The sequence below is a fragment of the Nyctereutes procyonoides genome, unplaced genomic scaffold (genome assembly GCF_905146905.1).
Source record: "Nyctereutes procyonoides isolate TBG_1078 unplaced genomic scaffold, NYPRO_anot_genome, whole genome shotgun sequence".
Classification (NCBI taxonomy): domain Eukaryota; kingdom Metazoa; phylum Chordata; class Mammalia; order Carnivora; family Canidae; genus Nyctereutes; species Nyctereutes procyonoides.
Window position 1 is genome coordinate 18,979,262 of NW_026575140.1, and position 22,612 is coordinate 19,001,873.

General features: G+C 42.9%; 1 protein-coding gene across 2 annotated transcripts in view; it reads left to right on the plus strand.

Annotated features, from left to right (window-relative positions):
- The first annotated feature begins 7,801 nt into the window (after positions 1 to 7,801).
- HSD17B2 (hydroxysteroid 17-beta dehydrogenase 2) overlaps positions 7,802 to 22,612 on the plus strand; it is an 81,465-nt gene continuing 66,654 nt past the window's right edge. Inside the window, exon 1 of one of the 2 annotated variants that reach the window (XM_055307190.1) lies at positions 7,802 to 8,274. In XM_055307190.1, coding sequence (XP_055163165.1) covers positions 7,818 to 8,274 — 457 coding nt within the window. In that variant the 5' untranslated portion in view covers positions 7,802 to 7,817. The remainder of the gene's footprint in view (positions 8,275 to 22,612) is intronic. The other variant, XM_055307189.1, reaches the window with a different exon arrangement.

Consider the following 22,612-nt stretch of genomic DNA (forward strand, 5'->3'; position numbering starts at 1 on the left):
AACAAAGAACAAATTCTAGTAGAAATTATAAAACATTTTTCATTGCACAATAATTAAAATGGTACATACCAAACATCGGGAGTGCAGCTCAGACATACTTAAAAATATTGTATAGCCTTGAAATGCGTATAATTTAAAAAGAAAAAAAGCTTTAGGGGTACCTGGGTGGCTCAGTTGGTTAAGAGTCTGCCTTCAGCTCAGGTCATGGGATTGAGCCCCCCATTGGGGTTCCCACTTGGCGGTAAACCTGTTTTTCCTCTGCCTCTCTCCCACTGGTGCTCTCTCATTTTCTCTCTTATTCTTCCTCTTGCTCTCAAATAAATAAATAAAATCTTTTTTTAAGAAAAAGAAAAAGGGTTTAAAAAATCATACATCTAAAGAAGTCAGAAAAAAAATTTATAAAGAATTTCACAAAGAGAGTATCACATGAACAATCAACATATGAAAAGGTTTTCAAAATTATTAGTCATCAGAGAAAAGAAATTTAAAACTCAATTAGATCCAACCACAGACCTATGAGAATAGTTAAAATTTAGAAGCCTGACAATACCAAACTTGAGGAAGGACGCGGAACAACTGGAATTCTCATAGTTTAGTTGGGATTGGTTTAATCATTTTTTGGGGAAAAATATGGCACCAAGCTGAATTCGTGCATATGCCATGGATTCCATAGTTCCACTCCATTGAATGTACCCAACGGCAAAGGATACACATGTGTTTCAAGAGACGTTTATAAAAATACTTACAGCAGGGGCACCTGGATGGCTCAGTCGGCTGGGCATCTGATTCTTGATTTCGGCTCAGATCATGATCTCAGGGGTGACGTTGAGTCCTCTTGGACTCTGTGCTCAGAATGAAGTCTGCTTGAGATTCTCTTTCCCTCTCCCTCTGCCCCTTTCACCCAGCTTGTGCATGTGCATACACCTGCATGCACGTGCATGCTCTCTCTTTGATAAATAAATAAAATCTTTAAAAAAAGAATATTTATAGCAGCAACTATTCATGATAGCTAGCAAAGTGAAAAACTCATTTTTTCTATTAATACAATGGAGAAAGAAACAGAGGCATATTTATGCAACCAAATGCCTTACAGCAGAGGTTGGCAAATTGTTTATGTAAACAAGATAGTAGCTATTTTTGGCTTTGCAGGTCTTATGATTTGTTTCCCAACTATTCAACTTTGCCATTGTAGCAGGAAAGCAGACACAGAAATAAGTAAATAAATGAGCATGGCTGAATTCCAATAAAACTTCGTTTATCAAAACATGTTAACAGACCAGATTTGTCCTGTCAGCTGTAATTTGCCAGTCCTTGCTTTTTTGCAATGAAAATTAGTCATCCATACAACACGGATGAATCTATATGTTGTCAAGTGACACAGCTAATATTAATATTACGTGATTCTATTTATATAAAGTTTAAAAAACGGGCACAACTAAATTATGCTGTTAAAAGTTAGAATAGTAGTTACTTTTGAAGAGAGAAAGGATAGTAATTGGGAGATAGCATGAGAGGGGTTCCTGGGGGTTGCTGACAATGTTCTTCTTGTTGATCAAGGGGTGTTATAATTTTTTTCATTCCTTAGTAAATATATATATAGTTATACATGTAATTATATATAAATTATATAATTATGTTTTTATATAATATATAATAATATATATTACTGTATATATATTGCTACATATGTATATGTATAAATAACATTGTACTATCTTCATAATTTTTTGTAAATTATTCTAAAATGAAAAGGCTACTTAGATAAATTTTTATAGCTATATTTATTATTTATTATAACATAAATAAATATAATATATATCCATATAGAGGTATATACATAAGCATTAAATTATATTATTATAAAAATATGAACATTTATCATACTTACCTATTGTTATACATTTAACCAAACTTTTGATTATAGGATAGTTTTAGGCTTACAGAAAAATTTGAAGACAGTATGGAGTTCCTGTATACCCACACCCAATTTCCCCTTACTCACAACATCTTCCATTACTGTTGGGCATTTGTCACATCCCAGGATACTGATACATCTTTATCAACTAAAGTACATAGTTTCTCCAGATTTCCTTAGTTTTTACCCTATGTCCTTGTTTGGCTCCAGGGTTCCATCCAAAATCCCACATTACATTTACTGCTCATGGCTCCTTAGGGTTCTCTTGACTGTGACCATTTCTCAAAAGTTCCTTATTTTAGATAACCTTGACAGTTCTGATCAGATCTTTTGTAGAATGTTCTGCAATGATAAAGGGGACATTTTTATCACATGACTGATCACTGTCCATGTTGACCTTGATTACCTGGTTGAGGTTGTGTTTGTCGGATTTCTCCAGTGTGAGATTATTCTGTTTTCCTGTCTCCATGCTGTGCTCTTCAGAAGGAAGCCACAAACACAGTGACAGTCAACTCAAGAAGAATCAATTGTCTAAAGAGCAAATGAGTCTCTGGACATATGAATAAACATGTAGCTTCAGGATTAGGGGAGGTGATAATCTTGCTATTATGCACTGTTCGCACTGTAGTGAAAATACTGTGCCCCGTTCTAGGTCCAACCTTTCAGGGAAAAATTAATTGGATCCCATTCTGAGAAAGGCCAGGCTGCTAAGGATCCTTGAAATCCTATACAACTCATAAGATATGAGACCTTTTTGGAACTAATGATAATTGTGGAATTTAGACATCTTCACCCCACACATGTCAATGACACAACAAAGACTTGATCCAGCCTCAACTTCTGGTTGTCTTCTGGTGTTTTCCCCTACCACTGTGTGAAATAGAGAATGAGATATAAAATACGTACACAATTACAAATCAACACTCAAAACATTAGTTATCATCTGAAAGGGTGAAGATCAAAAAACTTGTGTTACCAGCAAGACGGCCTTCATGTCCATGAGATGACCTGTTATTACCTTTCCCACCCTGTCCATACCTTGAAGTTTGGGTTACAGTGATATCAACACATGGTCATTCCCTAGTTGGTGAAACTCCATTAACATTCCACGCTCACCATCATAATATGTTCTTCAGTTACTACAACAACATGATTTTTAAGTGTTTGAACTCTTAACAATGAGGCTGCTTCAGACACTCTGTGCCAGATGAGTCATATTATGAGGTCTATAAGGGGCAGTTAAGAGACTTGAGGACTCTCCACCAGGAGAAGGAAGAAATCAGTCTTCAAATATCTAAAAGAAGTAAGGACTAGATGTGGTCTGTGTGACTCCAAGTGGCAAAGAAAGGACAGATTGCATGATCAAACCTCTAGAGGAGAACTTTCTAATAATGTCCTCAACTGGGATATCAGCCTTCAAAGGCTTTGAGGTGTACTGACAATAGACAAGATGACCACTTGGTGGAGTTGTTACAGAGAGAATCCAATGGGAAGTTACTTCAAATTCCTTTCTAAACTCAAGGACCACTTGTTCTAAGAAAGTGTTCATTCTAGGATTCTCAGCAATGTTTTTTGTTTGTTTGTGTTTTTGGCCCAGATTGGGAAATCCTCTCTTTTGGGTAAGATATCTTGTCTTCAGAGTGCCTTTTGGAAGGCACCTCTGCCAGCAGAAGGAAAGTGGAGCACGTTGACCTGTTGGCATCATTAGCGAGGATAACTTGATCCAATTGGCTCCTTCCCCTGGGGAAGCTAAGAACAAGCTTGCAAAAAATGGGACACTTTCAAGCAAGGATGGCCTTAAGGACAGCTCTAATACAGCTCCTTAAGGAGACGAAAAAGAGAAGAGATACGATCAGCTCAGCCAGTTGGAGGAAGTCCTCAGTCAGAGGCAGAACAGCCCTCAACCAGGACCTTAAGGTCATCATTCAGGGGTCAGAAGAGGTTGGGACAGTTCTCACTGGAAAATTCTGCAACTCCATCTGTGTTCCTAGTTGGTAAAAAGCCTTCCTTTTCCCCACCATCCAGCCCTACTAGTCTCTGCTCCTATGGCAGCTACTCCCCAAGGTCAGAACTGGGTCCATATTATTTACTGCTGAATTCCCCCATGACTGGTTCAGAATCTGCCACCTAGAAGGCACTCAGTAAAGATTTGCTCTTTCCTTTACACATTCAACAGATGTTGATTATGTACATGCAATGTGACAAGCACTAGGCTAGGCATCTGGTGCACAGTGAATTAAAAAAAAATCCAATATGATTCTTGCCCTCATGAAGTTCATGGTCTAGTAGTGGAGACACAACAGTCTTAAAAATAAACTGTGTTCAGAATTTATGAATGGACCTAACTATAAGGAAGGGGTGAATATGGGGGAGATGAGAGAGATTCAGGCTGGGTGGTGAGAAGTGGCATGGAAGTAGCTGTCCAAAGGGAAGAGCTATGTGGTGAACTGAATGAAGAAATGAATATATGACTTTGGGACTGGTGAGAACCTTTCCCTCTGCCCAGGAGAAAAGGGCTAAGAGGCAAAGTGTGTTCCCAACAGTGAGGAAAGCTGCTGTCCTCCTGTCAGTGCCAGGCACCTGGCTATGTGGGTGGCTCAGTTGGTTGAGTGTTCATCTCTTGGTTTTGACTCAGGTCATGATCTCAGGATTATGAGATCAATCCCCACTTCAGGCTCCATGCTCAGCACAGAGTCTGCTTGGGATTGTCTCCCTCTGCCTCTGCTCCTCTCCTCACTGGTACACTCTCTCAAATAAATAAATAAATCTAAAACAAAAACAAAACAAAAAAACAAACCCAAACCCTAGGGGCTGGGTTCCCTTTCTTTAGAAGAGGAAGTGGAGCCACAGGAAGGGCTAGTAAGTGGCAGAGTCAGGATTTGAACTCTCCATGAGGCTTTACAACTCATCATCTTATTATTTGTGCACACCCTGACCCGTTAAAGGGCAAGGAGCATCCTTACTTAGACTTCCATGTTGTAGAAGTTTTTTCCCTTCTCCTAGGGAGCGCCAGGACTGAGTAGCTGAGAAGTCAAGTGGGCTGCCACCAGGAGAAGATTTGCTTCATTTTCAGTCTGTGATGCACACATCAGGAAACCCACAAAGGTATTTGGTCCCAGTCCCAGTGTGGGAGCCACTAGGAAAGTGCCAAGGCCCACAGCAAAGAGTTGTATAACTTATCCTGCACCCTCACCTAGAAAGCTATATGATAGCAGAGCCATCCTGACTCAATCCTTCTGGGATGGTGAGGGCATGAGGCTCAGTAGAGGTCCCCACACCTGGGATGGGTGTGAACACAGCCCACGGGAGGGAATGGGGTGTAGTAAGGAGGGAGATCTCAGGTCCACCAAGGGAATTCCAAATCCTCATCCTGATGCTTCCTGGCCTGGAGCCAGCAACATCCCCCCACCTCAGGTGTCCATGTGTTTGGGAGGGTAGACAAGAGGTGCTGCTGCCCCACACAAGACCCCTGTAAGGGCTCTGTTGTCACCCTATACAGTTCCGCCATATGGTAACATAAACAGATCATCGCTTCCCACCTGGGATCCCTTGGGCCTGGAGATAGCCCGGAGCCCAGGAGGGCAGCCTTCAGAACTGTACTGGCCAATGGCAGAGGAGCAAATGCTCATCTGAGGTCAGAGATTATTTTCCCAACTCCCTGTCCAAAATTCTCTCTACCTTCATGTAAGATAGACTGCAGGGTACATTTCCTCCAAATTCCTGCCTTCCCCATCCCATCCGTAACTGGAGTCCGCCTCCTCTTGGCCTCTCAGCCCATGCTAACTTCAGCCATATTTGGGGACAAGTATATATTCCATTGGGGACTTTATTCTACTCCTGAAGTTCTTCCTTTCTTATCTAAAAAGCACAAATTGGGCGCCTGGGTGGTTCAGTCAGATAAGTATCTGACTCTTGATTTCAGCTCAGGTCATGATCTCAGGGTCCTGGGATCAAGCCCCTCATCAGGTTCCCCCCACTCAGTGGGGAGGCTGCTTGAGGATTCTTTCTTGCTCTCCCTCAGCCCCTCCCCCTGCTCTCTCTCTCTCTCTAATAAATAAAATCTTAAAAAAAATAAAAAGCATGAATTGCCAGCATTTATGAGACTCCTTCTGGTGTGCTAGGCAGGATGAGCTAGGTGCTTTACCTTGGTATTTTTATTATTTTACAGCTGAGAAGGGGGTCAAGGGACATTCGAGACACATGACTTCCTAGTTAGTTAAATGGCATGACTCAGGTGAGATTTGAATACCAGTAATCTGACCTCCAAATGAGGTCTTTTCTTGTCTCTCCAGCTACACCAACACCTAGCCTTTATCAGAACGCTGGTGCCTCCCAGCCAGGTACCCAGCACAGATAAAATATGCCCTAAGCCCAGAGGCGGTGATCTCTAGGGGTGTCAGTGTTGTCACTGGTGGTCAATAAGATGTCAAGGCTCCGGAGTACGGGCTTCTGAGCCAGTGGGTTGTGGGCATGGCCAGGATCCACTGCTCTTTCATAAGGGACGTACCCTGTGCCCTCATACCCTCTCCCAGCCACAGTTTTCCTCTCTGTAAATGAGCATAGTAATCTACCTTGAAGTGTTTCATGAGGTTCAAACAAGGCTAATGCAGGGGAGGGCTAGGGCTAGCACATAACATACTGACTGTGTTTTATTTTTTTTGTCTAAAGCAGGCTATAGAGTGGCTCAGAGCCATTGAAACAAGGCTGCTTGACTCTACTGCCGTGTGATCTTGAGCAAGTCTCTCTCTCTCTTTTTTTTTAATTTTCCAAGATTTTACTTATTTATTCATGAAAGACACAGAGAGAGAGGCAGAGACATAGGCAGAGGGAGAAGCAGGCTCCCTGCAGGGAGCCTAATGTGGGACTCGATCCCAGAACCCCAGGATCATGCTCTGAGCCAAAGGCAGACGCTCAACCACTGAGCCACCCAGGCATCCCTCTCTCTCTCTTTTAAAAAATATTTTATTCATTTATTTGAGAGACAAAAAGAGAGTACAAGCAGGGGACAGGCAGAGGGAGAAGCAGACTCTCCGCTGAGCAGGGAGCCTGATGTGGGTGGGACTCCATCCCAGGACCCTGAGATCATGACCTGAGCCAAAGACAGATGCTTCACCGACTGAGCCAGCCAGGTGCCTTGAGCAAATCTCTTGACCTCTTTGTGCCTCAGTGTCCTCTCTTGTAAAATCACTATAAAGGTAGAACCTCCCTCATAAAGATACTGTATTCAAGAGACTGAGCGTATTGAGTGCTGAGTGCCAATGCCTGGAGCAGAGCATGGCAGAGAATAGGGTCTCAATAAAGAGAACGACTGAATAAGAGGCAAAATGTGGCCCCTGGCACAAATAAGCCCGAGTAGATATTGACCATTATAATTGCATTATCATTGCTCTTATCTCTGCCTGGCATGCCTCCCTTCTGGCAAGACCAGAACACTTTCCATCTGCCAAGACTCTCTTCCTCTGTATTCTATAGGGATATAGAATCTCCATCCAACACGTCAGCCCGGCACAGGTGGAAGGTGGCGTGCAGACACAAACAAAATCAGATGGCCCTCCCCTTCCAGATCTTCTGGATGTCACTGGTTGCCTGTATTTACACACACGCACGCACCTCCTCCTGCCCCCTCCCTTGCCCCCAATCCAAGAAAGGACTTGACTGACAGTTCTCTCCCAGGCTCCTAAAGAAGACATTTCCTATGGGGCAAAGGTTTTGTGCTTCACTGTTCAGGATGGAGTCTGTCAATTATTACCCAACTAGTTTTCTCACCAGAGGTCATGAAAAAATAACGTGTGTGTGTTTGTTGTGAGTGAGTATGTGTATGTGTCATGTGTGCAGGTGGCGTCAGGGGAGCTATTGAATATGAAGTGCTCTGGTATTTATATGAAACTGCTCACTGGTTTCAATGACCCATCAGGAAATATGTGCTTGTATGAGTGTGCTTAATCCACGCTCATTTGAAGTGTGCCGGTGCTGCTTTCTCCCCCTCCCTTCTCGTCTCTCTGTTCATATAACCGGGCTGCCTCCAGACAGCCTTTGCCCACTTGCCTCGCCGGTCCTGAGCACACAAAGGTGCAGCACGTCTCTGAGAATGAGTACCTTCTTCTCGGAGACGGTGTGGCTCTGCCTGGCTGTCACCGTAGTGCTGGGAGGACTAGCTCTTGGCAATCTCAGGAAGATCCCAGGGCAGATGAGGAGAAAGGTGGTCTGCCTGGCGGGCCTCTGGGGAGGGGCTTACCTGCTGTTCAGCCTGTCCCTCTCCTGGGGCTTGATCCTCTTCTTCCTGTCCTGTGTCCTCACCTATACTTACTTGTCTGGTCAAGAGTTATTACCTGTGGATCAAAAGGCAGTGCTCATCACAGGTAAGTGCACGGGCGGGCAATTCTCACTCAGGGCAGGATCTGGCACTTGCTTGGACCTTCGCAGGACTTTTTTCAAATCGGGTTTAAAGATAAAATCTTGGCATGGAGTAAATGAAGGCACATCCCCACGTGTCTTTCACTACAGTGTTTTGTTTTGCTTTTTTTCACGAGATGAATTTGAAGATGCTGGTGGTAGGAGGGGACAGAAGGTGAAGTGCACCTAAATTACAATTTTGTTCATTTCCCAGGATAAACATGAATAAGTAAAACTCTGGTATTTCACGTGTTTTGTTGTACTCAGGAAAGCCTCATAGCTTTTTTTTTTTTTTTTTAGGCTTAAACAGAATTTTGCTCAGAGATTAATGCTTGGCTGTGTTCTAGGCTTGGGGTCTTACTCCTTAGATGTGCAAGAAAGTTTGCAAAGTTTGCCTCTCTTTGTACTTTGCTGTATTTTTTAAATATCGAAGGGACTCTTACCCTGGTTGGAAATTTTGCAATCTGCCTGGCTGCTATCAAGAAAATGTGCCTCATCTCAACCTTTTGTCTTCAAATCTGTCATTAGGTTCTTAATGTTTCTTAATTGGATCAAGCTGGCAGTATGTCCAGGAGGCAGTTGCGTGTTAGCTCAGCTGCCAGCATTTTTCTTTCTTTGTGTTTCTTTTTCCACTGCAAGTGAGAAGCCAAATTAAATTCCTCTGTGTTGTAAAACTGGTTTGTTTGGTTGTGAAGTTTGAGCTTGGATGGGGCTTTACTTAGGATTACCCATCGATATCCTAACTCAGAAAGAAAGTCCTGCCAAGATGAGGCATCTGCTGCAGAAGTATTTGCCCACATGCTGACCCAAGGCTGTGACCCCCTAGTATGAAAGCAAACTTGGGGTGTGGATGGAAGCAAATCAGGGCTCTTCTCGTTTCACTGATAAGTGGGCCGTCACATACTTGTACATTTTGCCTTTTATGTTAACCCAATAATGAAATTCTCTTTTAAGATAAAATGCAAATTGGCACTTGTTGGGAGTTTTGGAATGCTATGGAAAACCAGCTCTCCAATGGGGGAAAAGAAATACACCCAAACAGTTCCAAGGTAGAAAATACAGTTGATCAATAGGATGTTTCTCTATATGGATGTTTAGTATTGTCTGGAGTCACGCATCTAGAAGACTGGGTGGGTTTTCCACTTTTTCACTAGAACTCTTATGGTGGGCTAAGTGAAAAGCAGTCCTAGCAGTCTAAAATCCTCCGTTCTATGTGTCATAACAAGTACCCATGGTCTTCAGAATAATTCCAGGTTTTTATTTATTGTGCTTTCCTACTTGCGCAAAAGACAACAAAATAATTAAGCATGTTCAAAACAAAACAAAACAAAACCAGCCATACTGTGCTTGATGAGAATGGGACACAATCTCTTGGAGGTCTAAATAGTCCTGGAAAATAAATTTCAGGGAGTGGTACTTCTCAGGCTAATAAGTAAAAATACTAAATCTTGGGGTAAACTCTGGTAAACTTCAAGGTGACTGAGAAAACAGGAATTCTCTCTTGCTTATTTATCTTCTCAATGAGCTTCATCCTCTGCTTTTGAAGATGCAGGCATGCAGAAATGCACAAAATACACACCCAAGTCAGTTAGCCTACATTAGCCATTGAAATGTCCAGATCGGTGTTTTGTTGTGTGTAAAAGTACTGATTCAATTAGAGACTCAAGTCCAGTAACTAATCTCTCCATGAAATGCTTAGCAATGAGAAAGCTTAGAATTAAGAAAGGAGCTGTACCCATTTAAGGGCAACTGAAATGTCTCCTTAGGGTTCTTTGTCATTTTCATGAGGAATGCCACAGGTTCAGTATAATTCTAGAGGCGGTGTCAAGACCTTTGTACTAAATGGAGAAATTTAAAATGAATTCATCTAGTCAGACCAGAACTCATTAAATAAGTCACCATGACTTGAAATAATAATCTTTGTTTCAGGTTGGCCTATGTTAAAAATCGCTATGCATTTTAGTGTGGTTAGGTGGTGGGGGAAGGAAGACGTGTCACAGTGTCTCATCAAAAGCCTTGCATTTTATTCTTTTAACTGACAATTCAAGATTTGGAAACTTCTTTTAAAGAAATAATCTGAAATATGGAAAAAGGGTAGACACAAAACAAAATGGCATATTGACAAATTTATTCAGTGCCATCGTTACAATAATGAAATATCAAGAGCAATAAAAATGGTGACAGGCAATGGCCTATCCTCTGGGTGTAACAATGGACAAGCATTAAAGATGAAAACCACGTGACTGTGTCACAAAATGGAAAATTGGGCTATGGAAAACACCCAGGGGATCCAGGTGTTTGAATAAGACTGTATCCAGGTCAGGGCGCCTGGGTGGCTCAGATGGTTAAGCATCTGCCTTCAGCTCAGGTCCTGATCTCAGGGTTCTAATATGAAGCCCTGTGTCAGGCTCCTGGCTCAGCAGGGAGTCTGCCTCTCCCTCTGCCTCTGCCTCTCCCCCTGCTCATGCTCTCTCTCTGTCTCTGTCTCAAATGAATAATAATAAAAAAAATCTTTAATTAAAAAAAAAAAAGACTGTACCTATGTCACAGGGATAGGAAAACCCTTAAGGAAATTGTGAATGGCTGTATTCCAACATCCGGATTTGTTTTCTCCCCTAAAATTCCTTCAATTCCTTTTATAATGAAAACATTTTAAGAAGAGATCATGTTAAAAGGATGAAGTCCATTTTAGTGCCTATTTAATTAGGAACCCAGGATAGGACAATTACAAAGACAAGTTCAAAAAACTAGCCTTTTTCTTTGAGTCAGTTATTTCATTTTGCTAAAATAGTCAAAGTTCTTTTGTCTCAGAGACATAATAGTAGTAAGAAGAAATACGCAAGCATAGAGCTTTTGAAATGCCATGTTTGTCTTCAAGGCACCTGAAGCTACAGTAGCCATTCAATTTTTTAAATGTGAAAGTAGTGAAGAGCAGGCCCATATGATTGCAATAGCATTTCAAACACAATACAGTGGAGAAAATGTTGAAGTCTAACAGGCTTGGGTTTGAATCCTGCATTTTAGCTTGCCCTAGGCTGCGTTCTCCAGAAGCAGGGCTTGAGATGAGGATGTTTGGGAAAGGGATTTATTAGGAACCTTTCCAAGGGACATTGGTTCCGGAGTAGGGAAATGGGCAGGGCAGGGGAGCCAGCCTAGCCGGGGTGCAGCCTCAAGGGAAGCTGGCTGAGAGTCAGGTTGACTTACTCTCCTGGGCTGATCTGGAGGCCGTGGGGGTCACATATGAGAGGTCTCCCCACTGGGGGCCAGGGAGCTGTAGTCCCAGTGCCCTCACACCTATTAGTCATTGGTTAAGTAAGGGCTGTCACCCTGCCTTGGTGGTGGGGAGGAGGGAAGGCTTAAACTCCCAGCACTTGTGACTTCCCACGGCCACTGGCAAAGTGAGCTCTGGTGTCCTGGGGCAGCCCTAGACAAAGTCCCAGGTACTGGCTGCTAAGAGTGGAGTACTCCATGGAGTGGAGCACACAAAAATGGCCAAAGGATCAAGGGCAATATGACATTACCTGTTACATACCTCTTAGTAGCTGTGTGGCCATTGGTATCCAGCTTTGGGCTTTTGAACTTGTGCTTTCTCCTCTATAGACTGGAAGTGACAGTACTCTCTCTCTCTCTCTCTCTCTCTCTCTCTCTGTCTGTCTGTCTCTCTCTCTTTCTCATAATGGCATTTGTGGATGAGACTGAGGGAAGGGAAAGAAGGAGGGAGGGAGGTGATTTTATGCATTACGTGATAAGGGGAAAGGTTGAAGAGTAGGGCTTGGTAGAACAGAAAGAACATAAAAAGAAAAATCTGACCAAGAAACTGAGAGAAGAAATATTCATGTGTTTATACAACAACTATTTATTGAGTGCTCAGTATATGTGGTGTACTGGGGGAAGAAAAGTAAAGACCGCAATTGCTTTGTTATCAAGTGAGTGGATCAAAGTTCCCAGTTTCCCTTGACCTTTGACCACTGGTTTCTCCTCCTCCTCTGAGGTGGTGCATTAACCTTCTCAGCCTACCCTTTGACCTAGGTGGAAATCGCAAAGGTAACTTTGATTTTCTGCCCTCAGGCCTTTCATGCAGGGGACTCCATCTTTCCCACCTACCTTAATTCAGCATCCACTGGGTGCTGGACACACACCTGGAGGGCTTCACAGTCTGCTGGGAGAGGCGTGGCCATACTTAAGTGTGGCTGTGCATTGGAACAAAGGTGCCTTCAGGATTCCCAAGTGCCTAGAGCCCAGGGTGGGCGAGGCTGTAGTGCTGGAGGCTATGGAAAGCTTGGCAAAAGAGGAACCTCATTAGGAATTAAAAAGTAGTTTTCTAGAGGGAAAATTGGAAGGTTTTCCAGGCTAATTGGTTCAGCAACTACTACGTAAACAACTACTATTCATTAAAACTTGTTGAATTGGGTAATTTTTAATTGAAATTTTCAAAACAGCATAAAATGCGGGTTGGACAAAATTTGGAAGAATGTGGAAGTCCTTATTTAGGCTTCAAACAAAGGGTCCTAGTTGGATAGCGACCCTTATGGGACTTATTAAGTAGTCTAATTAAGGTTCTAAAAGTTAATACTATTGGCATCCTCTTGGGATTTGGCTCCTTTGGATTTAACATTAGATTACTAAAATAGATAAATATTGACAGTGGGCCATGGGATGAAGAAATAACATCTCTGTGCTCAGAGTTTTACATTTTATATTTGATCCTCACAACCCTAATAACTTACATTTTGTGAATGTGTCCAAAGTCATTGAGCTACTAAGTAGCAAAGGTGGGCTAAAACCAGATCAGACCCACCTGCCATCCAAAGCCATGCTCTTAACCATTGTCATTACCAGTGTTACTAACTAGCCACAGTGTCTAGGCTATAAAATGTGTTCATTTAATCAGCAAGTGAATGTTGAAGATCTATTCTGTTCATAAAACTCTGCTTGATGCGGAACTTAGCAATTGATTGGATGCAAGAGATCCAGATGATAGAAGATAAAATGAAGGGACCATGGAGACAGATAGGGATGTTTGGGAAGGATAATGATTTCAGAGATGCCACATGGTGAATTTGACTTCAGGTTTGATTTTGAGGGCAGGGGGCAATGTGGAAAGTGGAAAGTGGAAAAGTCATTGGCAGTTGGAAATATAGAACGAAGACTTGGTGAAGCTTAGGGAAGAAACCTGGAGGAACATGAGCCACATAGTTATGGTTAATGCTGCAAGGGAAGAGGTCTTTGAAGTATATAGTAAGGAATCATGCCCAGCATCACGCTCCCTGCTGATCATGGAGCTTCTCCTTCCGCCCCTCCCTTTGCTTATACTTGTGTGTATGTGTGCATATGCTCTCTCTTTCTGAAATAAATAAAATATTTTTTAAAAATGAGGTATATAGTAAGGAATCAATATGTCTGCAGTGAGCCTATAATCCAGTCTATTTCATTTTTAAAAATATGAGCATATATCCTGTTCTATCATTCAGTTTAAGCTTTACCTTAGCCTTCTACAAAGATGCCTGAAAAGGTATTGCTAACCCAGGTATGTTGTAAAAGTTGGAATCGCGATTTTGTTAGGCATTCTAGATGGAGCGTTTTTTTTTTTTTAAGATTTTATTTATTTATTCATGAGAGACATAGGCAGAGGGAGAAGCAGGCTCCCCGCAGGAATCCTGATGCGGGACTCCATCCTGGAACTCCCAGGATCACCCTGAGCCAAAGGCAGATGCTCAACTTCTAAGCCACCCAGATGTCCCTAGATGGAGTGTTTTGACTAAGGAATGAAAATCCCCCCTAAATGTATTGTAAGCTGATTGAAGGCAGGAGCCAGGTCTCTTTTATAGCCATGTCCTCCTTCTCGGTCTCTGAGCCCACTAGAACTAATACAGTGTTAATAGGTGAATGAGCCTTAAGTGAACAAAGCAAGCTGGTGTAACGTCCTCCCCCCCTCTTTGTGGTTATTGGTTAGATACAGTAGTATTGTCCCAATCTGCCCACTGGCTTCGGTACTTATCTCTACTGGTTCCTTTTGCTAGGGTCACTCGTGTAGAAAGGACAGAATAGCACGGCCAAGCTCTGAAGGCTCCATTGTTCTACGGTGACTTAATTGTTGGCTTGTTCTGGACAGACCTTTGTGATGACTTGGTTCTAAGTATGCGCCTGTCTACCCAGGATGTGGTGCAAACAGAACATCCCCTGGCACTGATCAGGCTATTGAAACTGCTTTCCCAAGGGAAAATGTTGGACGCTGATGTCCTAGTCACCAGAACTTGGCTTCCACTCCAGCACTACTGACCATATTCTCCTTCTTGACATGGCCTCCTTTGCCTTCTAGGACACTGCATTCCAAGCTTCGCTCCCCTGCTCTGTCCCCGGACTCCTCCAAGCTCCACTTCCTACCTCTCCCATAAGAGGCCCCTATGACTCTCCCTGTTTTCTCCCACTCCACTCTCTACCATGGAGGTCCCACTTGCTCCTGTGATCTCAACAGTCTCCATATGAGACCTTCTGGCTCACATTCCCAGGATTTTAAGGTAGAACTTTAAATCTGGCATATTCTAAAACAAACTTATCATGTTCTCCTCTGATCTTTTCCTTTTCTTAACTTTTCTGGTTCTCACCTTTCTCCCAACTCTACCTCTTCTACCTCTTTCCCATCCCTGCTTCCACTTCTTTATGTCACCACTTCCTCCCTTACTGATGATTTCTTCATGAGGTCATCTTCCTTGGCCTAGCCTCCCATGTGCCAGCACCCCCTACCCCCAAGTTCCCTGCATTTCTAACCTCATACTCTCTTGCATTTTCCATGGATGGTTTCCTTTGCCACCTGTATTTGGGTGATGATCAGTCTTCTCCTGCCCAGATTTGTTTCCTGCACTCTGTGGCACATACCTATTCCTTCCTATCTCCTCCTAAATATACAAGAGTCCACCTGTCCCCGACTGCACTCGAAACTATCCCTGAAATCCTGCCATCAGCCCAATACTCCCTACTCTGTTGATAGTGCTATCATCATCCACCATCTGCCCAAGTCAAGAATTCACAGCCACCTTTGAATCTTTCCATTGATCCACCCAAATCAGAAACTGGAGAGTTCTCGACTCTTTCTTCTCTTTCTACTTCGTCCAACCAGTCTTTTATTCATAACTCAGTGACCTTTCCCTGCTTTTTGAATTTTTCCCTTCCTTTCTGTTTCACTGCCACTCTCTGTGTTCAAAGCTTCTCAGTGGACTCTTGTAATAGTGTCTTAGTCATTTTCACTGCCTCTCATTTCTCCATCCTCATGCTGCAGCCTGAATAATGCTTTTCTAGAATAAAGCTAACCAGTCCACACTTCCCCATTAAAATCCTTCTATTTCCCTATGAAATCTGAATGTCTTATGTGCAAATGTCCTTGACAATAGAGATCATATTGTATACTACTTCTCTACTCCCCAAATTTCTGGGAAAGTAGTGGATATCTAGTAGCTATTCAAAAGTTGTAAGCTATCTAAGCCACTGTACTGTATTTCCTTTCTCAAAGATTTTATTTATTTATTCATGAGAGACACAGAGAGAGGCAGAGACAAAGGCAGAGAGAAAAGCAGGCTCCATGCAGGGAGCCCGATGTGAGACTCAATTCTGGGACTCCAGAATCATGCCCTGGGCCAAAGGCAGGTACTCAACCGCTGAGCCACCCAGGCGTCCCAGCCACTGTACTTTAAGAAAAAAAAAATTCCTATCTTTTGATATAGGTCAAGAGTTGCCAGGGAGGTAAAACCTGAAGTTTTCAGAGGGTTCCTGGTACACATAAGTTATTATCTCAAAAAATGATCAAATTATCTTTGCCTATACCCTCAAGGTCATAGGCACCTTGTCCATTTGTTTATATCAGTATCTTAACCTTAATTACCCTGCAGACTTTGGAATATCCTATTTATGCCCTAAAGTTGAACCCTTTCTAGGTATTATTCCTTTGCCCCATCCCCCACCTTCTTGACTTTGGTGTTTGATGCTAGGCTCTCTGAGTCCAGAATTAGATTAGATCATAGGGTGTGAGCATGTGAGCACTAGGACATGGTATGGGAAAAGGTTCTGAGGCAAGGCCACTGGCATCCAGTTAGTGGGTAGCTAGTTCTGTTGTACGTAATCAAACAGAGATAAGCAGATGACCTGGAATGAGGGAAATCAGTAAATCCAGGCCCTCAAGAGGACAAGATGGGGGCAAAGTGATGGAGTGGAGTGGAGCAGTGATGGAGTGGAGTGAGGGGAACCAGTCCAGCCTGTATGATCCAGTGACCCCTGGGACGTCCATCCCACCTATCATCATCACAAAGTGGTGTTTCTCCTTTTTAATACAGGATTCACTACATACAATACTCTGGCACTCCCTGACTCTTCCACATCACAAGATTCTTCCTCTGTGCTCAGAAATACCAGCTTCCATCGACTTCACGCCATAAGCCAGACATTGGAAAGATATGTGTTCACTGAAAAATAATTCTAAAATTCAAGAACAGAAGCCATTAAGAACTTTGTGTGCAGAGGACTCAAGGTCCTGGATCAGGGGCATTTTAATTTGAGTCAGTGCCCAACATGGTCTTAGATTGAATAGAACCCAGATTCTACTTTTATGGGTCAAACTCTCTGATAGATCAACTGAAACACTGGGAAGGAACTGGGTTTCATTGAATCCTATTTTCTAAAGACTTGTGTTTACTGAGGTCCTGAGGCCTACAGAGTCAAATCAAACCTAGGCATCATTAAGAGGGTGACTAGAGGGGTGCCTGGGTGGCTCAGTTGGTTAAGCCTCTGGCTCTTAATTTTGGCTCAAGTCATGCTCTCAGGATCATGAGATTGAGCCCCACATCAGACTCTAAGCTGGGTGTAAAGCCTGCTTAGGATTCTCTCTGTATCTCCTTCTGCCCCTCCCCCTCCCCCTTTCCCTCTCTTAAGAAAAAAAAAAGAAGATGATTAAATTAGAAAGAAAACCAAAACATATGTGCATCTAATTGCAGGTCTGGTCACTGTCATTTGGGATAGGAAGGAGGGTGCAGTGGTTAAGACTACACACTTAAGACATAGACCTATCTGGCTACCAACTCATGCCTCACCATTCACTAGCTTTCTGACCTAGGACAAATAAATTAACCTCTCTGAACTTCAGTTTCCTTATCTGTACAATGGAGCTAATCATAAGACTGATCTCACTGAAATTATTGTCGGGATGGAATCAAATAGCACACATAAAGGGCCATCTGTAAGTGGTGATTCTCATCCTGAGCCAAACTGAGCTGCCTGAGGGTGCTGATCAGATAATCAGAGGATGAGGTTGCTAAAAGAGCCCTCCAACTCTGAAAAGAGAAGAAAGAGTGAGCATGATTGTAACAGGCCCTGGAATATGAGACAGAGGAAATCACTCCCTCAGAAACCTCCCTCCCAACACGCACACCTTTTCTCACTTAGAGTTTGAGAAGAAGCTTTAGAATAAGCCACAAAACTGTGTGTTCACATACAGATAGTAAACCAGTAAGTCATCTTAGGGGAATATCATAATAGGACAACGGTGTAGGTGTAGGGTTGGGGTTTCACTGCATCCTGTTGCCCAGGTTGGGTTTGGCTACATGCAAGGGGTTTCCCCTGGCCTACTCCCCTCATTACAGGTCAGTTATGATATTGGGGAGGGGAGAAGTAGTGAGGGGAAAAAGCATTCCACTCTGCCACTGTGGGGTTTACAGAACCAATCATCCCCCAGTGTTCTCTTCAGGATTATCCCTTTCATCCAGTGCAGTTGTTTGAATAGTCACAGTGATGGAAAGCTCACTACCTTTTCAGGAAAATCATTCTACTCCTATATAATGGTAATAGTTGTAAATATCTTCCTTCTAATGAGCCAAAATATGCCTCCTTGGAACAATGCATTTAGTTCTGCCTGTGGGAATCACATAATCTAATTAAAGCACTCTTGCATGAGAGCCCTTGAAAGATATGAACTGTGTCATATCATGGCCAAATCTGCTTTGAACTAAATCTTCTCATTCCTTTTTACCATTCCCCCCATGTCTGGGTTTCCAGAACTTTCATTATTCTACTCAGTCTTCTCTGGACCATTTCCAGTTTCTTGACATTCCTTTGAGATGTTGCCTCAGACTTAACATCATATTCCATCTTGGTATGAGCAACACAAACCAGACTAGAGCTAATGAGGTAAAATGAAATCAGAATGAGTGCGAGGTTCTTCATCGGATGTTGCTTTGTTTGGTGAGGTCAGTCCATAACAATCTCTTCTCCCTTGCTGTGTTCTGAACTGATTGAGATAGAGAAGCAAGGCAGGTGGGGATGGAGACATCAGCTTTATTTCCAACAGAAGCACTGGAGAAAGTGTCTTGGATGTGTGGTGTTCATGGTGCACCCACTCAAGACAGATTTGAAAAGTCTCAAGCCTCACATAAGGAAGGACTTGGGCTGAATGGCTATGCCTTCCCAGCCCAATAGCACTGACATTTTTGCCAGCTAGGAGATCCCGAGGAAGAGGAGAAAGCTTCCACATGACAACCTGGCCTCTTGAACTCTCTGGTCTACTTCTCAGTCTTGATTGCTCTGAAGTGGTGAGTTTGTGAATTGTTCTGAATTGTCCTTTTGGCTCTTCTGCTAGAGAAAGAAGAGATCTTTGCATCAACTGAAATATTCTTGTTCTGTTCTGTCAAACTCAGCAGATACTTTGCTCTACCTCCTCAGGGGAGGAGAGAGCAGGACACAGAGAAGGGCCAGGAGTGTCATGCTGATAGATATCCTGCCATATGGAAGGGGGCATAGGAAGTGGGGAAGAAGTGCCCCCCCCTACTATTAGGCTCTGAAAACCAGCTCTCTGAATGGAGGATGCTGTCTCAAAACTGCAGCTTGTATGACAGAGGTCCAAGGAAGTGTGACTACAAACTTAAATGAGGTCAAGGGTGAGCTGTTTGCCCACAGTCTCCTCCCCTCCACCGCCCCCCCAGAAACACATACGCACAAGTAACTGGGTGGCTCAGTTGGTTGGGTGTCCAATACTTGGTTTCACCTTAGGTAATGATCTCATGGGTCATGAGATGGAGCCCTGTGCTGGGCTCTGCACTCAGTGGAGAGTCTGCTTGAGATTCTCTCTCTCTGCCTCTCCCTCACTCATGCATGTGCATGCTCTATCTCAAATAAAGAACTAAATCTTAAAAAAATAAAAAAAAAGAGTAATACACATACAAAGCTTCACTCTTAAGATGTACCACATCCAAATGAAAGCATTAGACTACTCACTGGCTCTGGGCTCTTGAACAAGCTACTTCACCCCTTTGACATTAATTTTCCTCATATAAAAGGTGGAATCCTGATTGCATTGGATTCTTCTCAGGATTAAATAAGATCATGATATATGTATGCTGCATGGCACATAGTATATGCTTCACGAAATATAATGAGTTTTCCCTTTTCCTCATCATGTCCTGTCTAATAATCCTCTTGGCAAAGGAGACATACAAAAAAGGGGGAGTTTGGTAGTTCTATCTTCCATACAATTCATGACTGTCTGCTCACTGGCAGGAGTGGTGCCCTGCTCCTTTGTTCATTTGTATTATGACAATTCATTGACTAGTCAGTCCTCTTTTTGTGATTAGCTGACTTTTGCAGGCCTGTCTAATCTGGGTTTTTGCCTACAGATGTCTTTCTTCTTTCTTTCTTTCTTTTCTTTTCTTTCTTTCTTTTAAGATTTTATTTATCTATTCATGAGACACACACACACACACATACACACACACAGGGTGAGAGAGAGAGAGAGAGGCAGAGACACAGGCAGAGGGAGAAACAGCCTCCATGCAGGGAGCCTGACATGGGACTGGATCCTGGGTCCTCAGGCCCCGGGCGGAAGGCGGCGCTAAACCGCTGAGCCACCCGGCCTGCCTTACAGATGCTTTTCCTATAGGTAAGGCTTCTCATGCATGGAGACCCTTCTTCCTGTGCCATATCTACCTGGGGCTCTCAGCCTGTAAGGTCTGGCCTAATCCAAGTGTTCCTTGGGTAACCACTCTGGCCTTTTGAATTTTCTGCCTTGATTCTTTTCAGTCTTAACCCTTTCCTTTGAGGTGTCTTTTAAGTTTTTCTATTGGAGAAAGAGTCTTTTGAAGGCACTGAGTTATGAAGATCTTGCTTTGGGTAAAATGTTCAGTGGCCACCTTTTCTTCTGAGTCTCCATTTGTGCTCAAGCTGTGATGGGGGTGGTGGTGCTGAGGGATGAGTGTATGAAACCAATCTGAGCTGTGGCAGGAGACACAGCTACTGGTTTACATGGTTCATGTTTTTTATTTTGTTTTGTTTTTTACCTAATGAATTAAAATTTGTTTTAAAAGGTAAAGTTTCATGTATCCTTTGAAAAAATGAAAATTCAAAAGTCATAGAATTAAGTAATGAGTCTTCAGCATTCTAAAGCTTTTCTAACAGTAATTAAAGTAGTGGTAATGTTTTACCCTTATAAAAATGTCACAGAATTCAAGTCACATCTTGGATCCTCAATTGATTCAAGTGTCTCATCTTACACAATCAGGATTTGGTCAGTTTCAAGAGAAAATTCCTCCAGATATGCTACCCTTGAGTTGTCCAATAACATGGTCCATCAGCTCACACAGTGGATAGCTGGCTGCTCTGGCAATTGCAAAGCAATTGGTTGTTCTGGCCTTTGGTCATTTTTATGTAGCCATTTCAGCTCCATTCTGGACCCCAACTGTTCTTGACAATCCAGAGTTTATTGTTATTTGAATCTGTTCCTTCAAAGCCAGAGCCAACCACCAGGACACCATGATTCAGGTCTTTGTGGCTGTGGTCTGGATCATAATGACCAATGCCTGATTTATACAACTGGAATGACTGGTGGTCTGCATCAATAGTAACAGATGTGCCCTACCACTGCCCTTTTCACAGGCATTGACCCAGTTCATGTTTAATTAACCACGTGTTGATTGTCTACTGTGTACACTTGAGATATGATGGATACAGGAGATAGACAAGTTTTTGCCCACATGAAGCTTAACTCTAGTGGAGGCAGGCATAAAACAAATGAACCAATAGATAAGGTACTGATGGCACTGCAGACTTTGAAGGCATGGATAATGGTTTTACTGTACTACTAAGAGCTACCTTTTATTGGAGGCTTCTATGTGTCAGGCACTGGAATTAGTATTTCCATACCTAATTGCATTTAATTCTTACAGACACCTTACCGGATTATTTTTAAACATATGAAAACATTTAAGTATGCAAAAAATAGAATGAATATTGACAACATGCCCAATAGGGGTATTCTAGAGCAACCATACTTGAGGGATTAATGAGATCATTTCTGTTGCTAATCCCATTCAGAGATGAAGAAACTGAGGCTTTCAAGAGAGCACATAACTAAGGTCAGATAACATAAAATATGTCAGCAGTAGTGCTAGAGTTCAAGGGGTGGCACAAACAGTGCAGACGGGAATGACAGGTGTGCCCCTGAGGGAAAGGGTCGGAGACTGCCAAGTATTTCTGCTAAGCTGCCCCAAGCAGTTTCTGGCTTTCACATCCAGACCCAGGGTCTTATGGTAAAGCTGGCTTTCAGCAATAAAAGGAGGACTCTGTCACCTTGCCTTGGCAGCTCCAGACAACCCTAAGGATTGAACAACCAGGGACTTCCCTGGGGTTGCTCTCCATAGCAGGGCTATTTGTGTCCAATGAGAAGCCATTAGTGTCCTGTGCAAGACACCTTCTCATTTCTCATGGAGTCAGTCACCATTCTCCAAATAATCTCATCTGTGCCCAGGGGCTGTCACTTGGCTACCTTCCAGTTATTACTTCAAACCTACTTTGTGTATTGTTGAGCTGTATGAAGTTTTTGGTAATGCGGAAGGGGAATTAGAATCCATTCACTCGTTATTTCATGAATGATTATTGAGCATTCTGTGCTAGGTACTGGGAATACATGACAAATAGCATGCATTCATTACATGGAATAAACTTCTAGAAAGTGGGAGAGGTAGGAAGAAACCAGGACATTACAAGGCAATACAATATGTGAGAGTCCAGAGAAATGGGTAGAGTAAGAGGAGAGAGGACCACCCAGGAGGCTGGGGCAGAGGCCATGGTTTTGAACAAGCAGTGAATTAAATATGGTGGGAGAACCAGACAACTTGCTGGCTCATTGGATCTAGCTAGAGAAGAAGAGAAAAGATCCACTACATACTTTCCCTCCTGTAACCTTCATTAAAGCCTCACTAACAGACAGTATGCCCTCCATGAGGGCAGCAATGTGTAAAGCATGGTGCCCACAACAGGCTCAAGAAATGAATT